We start from the raw sequence: 10,000 nt of genomic DNA, 5'->3' as shown, positions 1-10,000 counted from the left end.
ATTTCACCGACCATGTGAATAATCAGTTGAAATCCAACTTGTGTACATATTACCATCGTCTAATCATGATGGGGATGGATTGAGTATAAAGTTTGTGTATACATATATAAGAAACTGTGCTTAACTTGTATCTCTCTTGAGGGATGAGTTGGGTAAGTCACTGTTCATTTGTTACGTATTGACTAGTTTCGAGTCCCCAGCCTGATAGCGTTTCAGTTTCCGAATATGCTTCCAACTAACTACATGGTCCTGTTAGTCTCGATCGTGTTTTTAAGGAATTTAAATGGAAATTAGTTAATATGGTTAAGATGAATATTATATATATACATATATATATGTGTATACATATATATACATATATGTATACATATATATATATATATATATATATGTGTGTGTGTGTGTGTGTGTTTTCCTAGGTACAGATTGGGTTTCACAGCGTTTCTTGTCTCCTCCTCATAGATCTCCCACCGGAGGTGCAACAACCCGAAGCCCCAGAACACCCTCCAGCGTTGCCAAGGCCTGGACACTTCCCTCGTCCTCTGCAGCGACGACAAGGTGAGCCCACGGAGCACTTCAGTAATGACTTCGGAACGGTCCAAAGTTGCTACAGAGTAATCGTTATTTATTTTTGAATTTCTTTATTTATTTATTCATTTGTTTATTTATTGATTGTACGCCTGTTATAGTCATTCTTTTAAGGGAAGCGAAAGAAAAGTTCGATAATATGCAAGTCGACATGACGTCATCAAGAAACTAACGGCATCAAATTCAAATACCAGAACAACCGTGATATATGTACATGTGCATATATATATATATATATATAATATATATATATATAAATATATATAATATATATAAATATATATATATATATATATATATATATATATATATGTATATATATATATATATGTATATATATATATATATATATATATATATATATATATATCTTTTTCTTAATTTTCCTGTGCAGCTTTGCCCAAAGCGGTCGACTGTGAAGGACTATGCGACCCAAAAATGCCAAAAATTCTCCAAAATCGTGACTGACATCAAGGCTGTAGGGGCTCAGGCACCACATAACCCAAGTAAGCACAATATATTTTCTAAATAGAGGATCCTCTAATTATATCCTAATTAAGTTTATAGGTTTAGTGTGAAACTCCCTTAACGGTTAGGCATTCATGGGGTCAAATTCTGAAATGCTCTTTTATTTTTGTGTAGATTTTAATGTAGTCTTATTAAAGACATTTTTCTAGATTAACCACAAGAGCACCAGTCTATATTAAAGGTTTCACAGGGAATTTAGGTCATCTAATTTTGTCTAATTAGGTTTCTAGAATAATATTTTTTTATTACGTTTTTGTCTTACTCGTTTCTTTCTTCATTATTTATGTTTTCTTTCGGCCTATTTTGCTCTTAAGTGTCTTAACCTCTTTTTCCCATTCTTTTGCTCTCTCTCTCTCTCTCTCTCTCTCTCTCTCTCTCTCTCTCTCTCTCTATCTCTCTCTCTCTCTCTCTCTCTCTCTCTCTCTCTCTCTCTCTCTCTCTCTCTCTCTCTCTCTCTCTCTCTATCTCTCTCTCTCTCTCTCTCTCTCTCATGTTTCCTTCAATGATATTGCAGTTTTTGAGGCCTTCTTGCATCCTTGAAGGTCTCATTATTGTATTCATCATGATACGATTTTTAATTTTATATTGCAATCTTCATGTTCTTATTGCGATCTTCAAACATTTACTACGGTTTTTAAAGCCTTTTTGAGGTCATCAAGGTCTCATTATTATACTAAATAAAATTGCTGCATTTAATGTCACATTTCTGTTTTCAATGTATCATTGTTGTATTTGATAGAGTTGCAGTATTTAATGTCACATTGCTGTTTTCAATATTTAATGGATGTACTTAATAAAGTTGCTATATTTAATGTCACATTGCGGTATTCAATTTTTGCCTTTGTCTTTAATGCCATATTGCGGTCTTCGAGATATTGCGGTCGTCGGGTTCTTGATGTCTTCAAGTTCTTGCGGTCTTCGGGTTATTGCAGTCTTCAAGTTCTTGCGGTCTTCGAGTTTTTGCTGTCTTCGGGTTCTTGCAGTCTTCGAGTTCTTGCTGTCTTCGGGTTCTTGCGGTCTTCGGGTTCTTGCGGTCTTCAAGTTCTTGCGGTCTTCAATTTCTTCTTGCGGTTTTCCAGGTCGAACGTGGCAGGCTTGCGCCATCTTCTGCCAGACCCAGAAAGGCACCTGGTACTCCCCTCGGACGGACCTGAACCATCTGAACGAGTTCGACACTTACTTCCCAGATGGCACTCAGTGCCACACAAACGCCAAAGGAGTCCGGCACTACTGCCAGAGGCATCAGTGCCTCCCAGAGGTAAGGGTTACCAAACCGCCACCGGTTGGTTAAGGATAGAAGTGTGGAGCTTACGTAGCGACCCAATGTTAGATTGGGTTAAGAGGTGCGGTCCATAGGTTCTCTAGTTGAACGGTTAGGACCGCTTCTGAGGAGGTATCTATGGGGATCGATGTCCCAAGGTTATGGGTCAGATAGTTCTGTCCCGCTTGTCAAAGGGAGAAGGAAAGGAAACGTTTGTTCCTTCATATGTGGTCAAGTTGGGTAAACCTCAGGTTTGGATTCTCTCTCTCTCTCTCTCTCTCTCTCTCTCTCTCTCTCTCTCTCTCTCTCTCTCTCTCTCTCTCTCTCTCTCTTTCGAAAATAGGTTTTAATAGTTTGAGCGGTTTTCGTATGATTTGTTTCTTACAACTTTCACGAGCTTTGCGGCTCGCTGTTGCACCTTTTCCAGCAAATAAAAATTTCTAATAAGGCTTGGTAACTATAAAGAAACAACAGGACATTTTTGGGCGTACCAGTGGTCTTTACAAAAGGATATCTGGACTTTTGACAATAAATTGTTTTGTCACTTGACATGATACTGATCATGAGTTTGGTTGTCTGTCTGTGATAAGGTATTCACAAGAAATTAGTTAATCTTTTTTATTATTGCAAAATAATTCATCTCCTTCCCTATTCCTGCCAGATCTATAATAAAGTCTATCCAACTTAACCATATCGTACAGCAAGTGAAGGCTAATATATATATATATATATATATATATATATATATTTGAGGACAGAGAGGAAACGGAAACACGAGAAGAGCTTTGAGTTTTATTACCGACATTTCGACACTCTGGTCTTTTTCAAGGTAAACTACATCTAGAGGATAGATACACAGTTAAATATATTTTACGTGTGTTGTTTGCTCCTCCCTCTTTTTCGTCTCCTCCAATCTTTGATTGCTGGTGATGCCACTGGGAGAGACCATGTGATGAATCCTCGTCGGTTGTTTATCAGAATTATTTTTACTCATTTCAGCAGATTCTATAACTTTTCTCACTTTCTTGTTGAGTCCTTGATGTACTATTTCTATGTTTTTCCAATTTGATAAGTGTCCTGTTTTGTCTATGCGTGTTACAAGTGAGTTGCTGGTTCTGAGTGATCTAGAGTCGTTTTTATATTGTTGTGTCCTTTTTGTGATTCCTTGCCTACTCTCTCATTAGTATAATTGATCACACCCGGAACTGGGGATTTTGTACACAATGCTATTTTAACTTTTTATGTCTAATGTCTAATGTTTGTTACTTTAACTATTCTTTGTCCTGTGTTTGTGATTATTTTAAACTTATTTTTTCTATATATTTTCTTAGGTTTAAGACCGCTGTACAATTTGGGATTATTGATATATTGTTCTTATTATTTTATTCTTTTTCTTTGTTACTTGTTGTCCAATCCTTTATTTCTTGCGCCTTCGTTTTCGACTGTGTAATTAATCTCTTAGGCTATTTTGATTTTTGAAATAGTGAAACTATGTCTTTTATTTCGTCTTCTATATATTCCTGTGCTACATACAACATGAAAACTATAATATATATATATATATATATGTATATACTGTATATATATGTATATATATATATGTACATATATATAATTGTGTGTGTGTGTGTGTGTGTGTGTGTGTGTGTGTGTGTGTGTGTGTGTGTGTGTGTGTGTGTGTGTGTGTGATTTATTTCGTCTTCTACATATTCTTGTGCTACATACAACTTGAAAACAATATATATATATTATATATATATATATATATATTAGGTACCCCCGAATCCACGCGCGGCGCCACCGTCGACCATGTATTGTTTTCATGGCCATATGTTGTGGCCCACTAGCGTTTATTTAGTTCAATTCGAATGCTTCCCGCACTTATCGCATGCGAAAGATATTAAAATTATCTTGTTGTTTTGCAAGTGTAAGGCTAATTCTTGAAATAGAAACAAATTTTCAGCGATTTAAACAGAAATTTGGTTATCAAACTTGGCAACATAGTTTTCCGAGTAAAAATATTAAGGTAAGAAATCACTAAACATAATTTTAAGTTACATAAACAAGTTTATCAACCTATTTTCTCCCAGACATGAGAAGCTTAATATCGTGTATCACTTCATGTTTGAGCTTATCGCCCCGGAATGTAGCCATATCACCCATGAATCTGATGCGTCCAGTTCGCGTTCGATTTTGTTTACTTATTACCATTGACGACCAAAATCACACAATGACGGTTTTTGCTCAAATGCATAATTTATATATAAAAAATAGCATATGGTTGCATTATTTGACCTATTTTCTTTAAAATGTGTGATTTCCATGTAGAATGATCGAAGAGAAGTTACGTTTTTATCCTCTACAAAATTATCAACCGGCAACCAATGCCGTCATTGTTTGGGTTTCGTCGGCGTTGGTTGCCGGCTGATAATTTTCCAGAGGATAAAAACGTAACTTCTCTTTGATCATTTTACGTGGAAATCATCCATTTTAAAGAAAATAGGTCAAATAATGCAACCATGTGCTATTTTTTATATATAAATTATGCATTTGAGCAAAAACCGTCATTGTGTGGTTTTGGTCGGCGTTGGTCGACGTTTAGCGAGACCCACCATTGACAGCTTCATGGTTGCCATGAAAAGGCAAATATGGTATGATGGAGATGTTTCACATTGTTTTTGACATGCTCATGTGATTTGTTGATCCATAAAACCCAAGTATTCCGAATTTTAATAAAATTGGACCAGTGGTTTAGAGTTAATGTGTATTTCTTTACCGAAATCTTTACAAATTACCACCCTTAATTCTAACACTTTGTTATGGTAAAGTCTAGCCAAAAATGCGGGCTAAGAAAATTATTCAAAAAATCGTATCTCCCTTATTTTTCAAAAATTTAAAAATCATTTTGTTTCTAATAAAGTTGTCTTTCATATGCAACAATAATATAAAGGTTAATTTTTTTGTGGGGGTACCTATATATATATATTACATATATATATGTATATATATACATATGTATATATATATATATATCTATATATATATATATGTGTGTGGAATAGTGAAAACATTTTTGGCATTAAAAAAAATTACTGGGCCCAAGCAGACAATCTTAGAAAATTTGTGGGGAGGAGGAGGAGGGCGGAGGAGATTGGGAGAGAGATAAGCAATCAGGGGAGCGGATATTACGATTGGATGGCAGCCGATTAGGTGACGACGAGGTTGGATTGACGTTGATTGGCCTCCAATGCAATAAATGAGTGACTTTGGAACTTTTACCAGACCTTCTATCTCCGTAGACACCATCGCGCAGACGCGCACACACACACACAAATATGTATATATGTATATATATACTGTACATATATCTATATACATATATGTATATGTATATACATGTACACCTATATATATATATGTATATATATATAAATATATGTATATATATATACATATATATATAAAATGTATATATATACACACATATATATATATATATATACACACATATATATATATATATATACATATATATATATATAAATATATGTACTGTATATATATATATACATATATATATAATATATATGTATATGTATATGTATATGTATATATATATATGTATGTATATGTATATGTATATATATATATATATATATATATAAATATGTATGTATATATATATGTATATGTATATATATATATATATGTATATGTATGTATATATATGTAATATATATGTATATACATATATATGTATATATACATGTATGTATATATATGTATATATATGCGTATATGTATATATATATGTTTATATATATTTGTATATATATATGTATATATATATATTTGTATATATATATGTATATATATATTTGTATATATATATATGTATATATATATGTATATATATGTATGTATATATGTATATATATATGTATGTATATATGTATATATATATATGTATATATATGTGTATATATATATATATGTATATATGTGTATATATATTTATATATAATTTGTCCCAATGTCTCTCTCTCTCTCTCTCTCTCTCTCTATATATATACACATATATATATATATATATATATATGTATGTATATATATATATATATATATATATATATAATATGTATATATATAATATGTATATATATATGTATATACAATATGTATATATATATAAATATGTATATATATGTATATATATGTATATATAATATGTATATATATATGTATATATATATATATATATATATATATATATAATGTATATATATATGTATATATATATATTTATATATAAATATATATGTATATATATGCATATATATATTTATATAAATATATATATATATATTTATATATAAATATATATATATATATATATATTTATATATATATGTAAATATATATATATATATATATATCTGTATATCTGTAAATATATATATATATATATATATTTATATATATATGTATATATATATGTGTATTTATATATATATATATACATATATATGTGTATATATATATATATATATATGTATATATTATGTATTCATATACATATATATATATATATATATATATATATATATATTTATATATATGTATTATATATATTTTTATATATATATATATATATATATTTATATATATATGAAAATATATACATATATAGATATATATATGTAAATATATACATACATATATGTATATATATACATATATATATATATATATGTATATACATATATATATATATATATATATTTCCATATTTATACGTATATATATATATATATATTTACATATATATATACTTATATATGCATACATATGTATATATAAGTATACATTTTCAAAGTACATAGTGTCACAACAAAGAATAACTTAAATACAATAGTATAGAAAACAGGAGAGGTCACTCAACGTAAATACGTAAGGATTATCTTACAAAGAAACAAAAATATAAATAAAAACAATAAATAAAATGGGTGAAAATTTAAACAGGTATTTACGTTGAGTGACCTCTCCTGTTTTCTATACTATTGTATTTAAGTTATTCTTTGTTGTGACACTATGTACTTTGAAAATGTCTTAATAGACGAAAACGTTCAGTATTCTGGTCTTTAATTTCCTCGTGGTTACTAGCAAAAATCTTTATTCACGTGTTTTTGTTGCATCATGGATACCACGCGCCCCTTACACGAATTCGCTGTTTATTCTCCTGGACTTTTTCCTATCGTCACTAGTTTTTGCTCTTCTCTTATTAAGTCACACAAGATGAAACTTCGGCTTAAGTTTTTCAAGGAGTGTCTACAGGAACAAGTTTTACCTAAATCTATTTATAACAACCGCTTGCTTAAGATTTGTGATAGACCTTTTGAAGAATTCCATCAGATCATCTTACAAAAACACATTGACATTACATCCTTCGAAGTCCGTGAACTTTTCAAGATCAGCAGTTCGGCAAGACATATTTTCCATCAAGCCATTCCTCAGCCATGGAAATATGTACTACTTGATCATTGTTATGGTAAGATGAGAAGGGTGTGTAGTAACCTCAGCCGTAAGTTGAAAAACAAGCTTGCCCTACTTATCAAAAATAGTGATTGGTGTAAACATTCCAATCCGGATTTTGTGGTTAATTTGTCGGACAAACCTTTAAGTAGTGATTTGAAGTGTGCATTAGGTTATGGCCTCAGCTTTGCGGCCAATAACCAACATAGTGATTTTACAGATGTCACCAAAGGCTTTTGCAATTTGGAAAAATTTGGTGATGTTCCTTTGCAAGATATTAATATTTGCAAAGGATTTATTTATGATTCATTATTAGCTCCAGCCATCCCTAACTGTCCTAGACGTTTTTTGTTGGCTTACAAAAATTTAAAACGGGATAAAGACCTACACGTAACTAGAGCTGATAAGAGTAACTGTTTCATTATTATGAATAAAGTTGATTATTTAGACAAAATGGAACTTTTGTTAGAGGATGAAGTTACTTATTCAAAACTTGTCAAGAATCCTTTGGAGTCAATTAACGCAGATTTTAATAAGAAACTCAAAATTTATTTGAAAGGGCATGATCAACTTATCAAACAATTAACTGTTTTTTCTCCTTCTATGCCTTATATGTACGGCTTAGTTAAAACCCATAAGCCTGATAATCCAATGAGACCCATTATCAGTTCTACTGGTTGTGTTTCATATAAATTATCCAAATGGCTTGTTTCTGTCTTGAGCCCACTCGTTGGGACCATTTCCACTTCCCACATTAGGAACAATGTAGATTTAATTAGTAAATTGAACGATCTTAATATGTCTGTTGATTTTAAGTTAGTTAGCTTTGATATTAATTCGTTATTTACCTGTGTTCCGGTTTTTGACCTTCTTTCCTTCCTAGAAGAAGAACTTATACTGCATTCTTTGCCTCTTCCAGTCGATGTCATTATCAATCTCATTAAACTCTGTGTGGTTGATTCCAAATTCGTTTTTGATGGAAAGTTCTATGTACAAAGATTTGGTATGGCTATGGGGAATCCCTTGTCTCCACTGTTGAGTAATTTGTACATGGAATTTTTTGAAAGGGAGTTGTTGTCTTGTATTCTTCCACGTAATGTTATTTGGTACAGGTATGTCGATGACATGCTATGCATTTGGCTACTTGCTCACAACTTGGATAATTTTTCAGTTAGTTTAAACAATTTAGTACCTTCTATAAAATTTAAAATTGAGATAGAACAAGAGAACAAATTACCCTTTCTAGGTACTTCAGGTTTGATGTTTTTCGTAAACCAATTAACGTTTTTTCATATGTTCACTATTATTCTGCTCACCACCTTAACACAAAAATCTCAGTTTTTACCTCCATGTTTCTTAGAGCTTTTAGAGTTTGTTCCGCTCCAATTAGTCGCCGGTTGTGACGTGCATGGAACACGATGGCATTAGTCTTGTCCTGCACCACCAGGGTAGTAGGAATAATTGAAATTAGTTGCCTATCTCTGGCTTTAAGTTGAATTGTATGTGTTACTTAGTAAAACAGACACAGACACAGACACTCAAACACACACACAAACATGCATACATACACACACACAAACACACATGTATATATATATATATATATATATATATATATATATATATATATATGTATATATATATATTTTTATATATTTGTCTATATAGATATATTTTTATATATATATATATATATATATATATATATATATATATCGATAAAAAAATTCTTATGACAGTTGCATGCAGGGTTCGAACCCTGCATGCAACTGTCATAAAAATTATCGGTTTGATGTCGCTGCCATTAGCGTATTTCCCTCATATATATAATATGAGTGTGTGTGTGTGTGTGCGTGTGTGTGTGTGTGTGTGTGTGTGTGTGTGTGTGTGTGTGTGTGTGTGTGTGTGTGTGTGTGTGTGTGTCTGTGTGTATGTTTGTGTGTAATGTATGTCTACACTTTTGATTGTACATGTCACTTGAGGCAAGGTGGGTGGCAGAAAGGGCTCCATCGATCTCGTGTCAATACAGTGTGGAGGGGGAGGGGGTGAGGAGGAGTGTGACGAGTAAAGCGTGTCAGGACAGACAAACGG

The 10,000-nt window shown here is 31.5% G+C and overlaps 1 protein-coding gene across 1 annotated transcript in view; it reads left to right on the top strand.

Moving 5' to 3' along the window:
* The window catches only part of LOC143021271 (uncharacterized), a 59,036-nt gene that overhangs the window by 38,080 nt on the left and 10,956 nt on the right, over nt 1-10,000 (top strand). Inside the window, exons 17-19 of the mRNA XM_076178674.1 lie at nt 463-558; nt 983-1,094; nt 2,196-2,374. Of these exons, the coding sequence (XP_076034789.1) occupies nt 463-558; nt 983-1,094; nt 2,196-2,374 (387 nt within the window). The remainder of the gene's footprint in view (nt 1-462; nt 559-982; nt 1,095-2,195; nt 2,375-10,000) is intronic.

Source organism: Oratosquilla oratoria, chromosome 41 (assembly GCF_046742065.1).
Source record: "Oratosquilla oratoria isolate Oo_2021 chromosome 41, ASM4674206v1, whole genome shotgun sequence".
Lineage (NCBI taxonomy): Eukaryota > Metazoa > Arthropoda > Malacostraca > Stomatopoda > Squillidae > Oratosquilla > Oratosquilla oratoria.
Note: the sequence above shows the minus strand (reverse complement) of the source record. Positions and strands in the feature narration are given on the sequence as shown.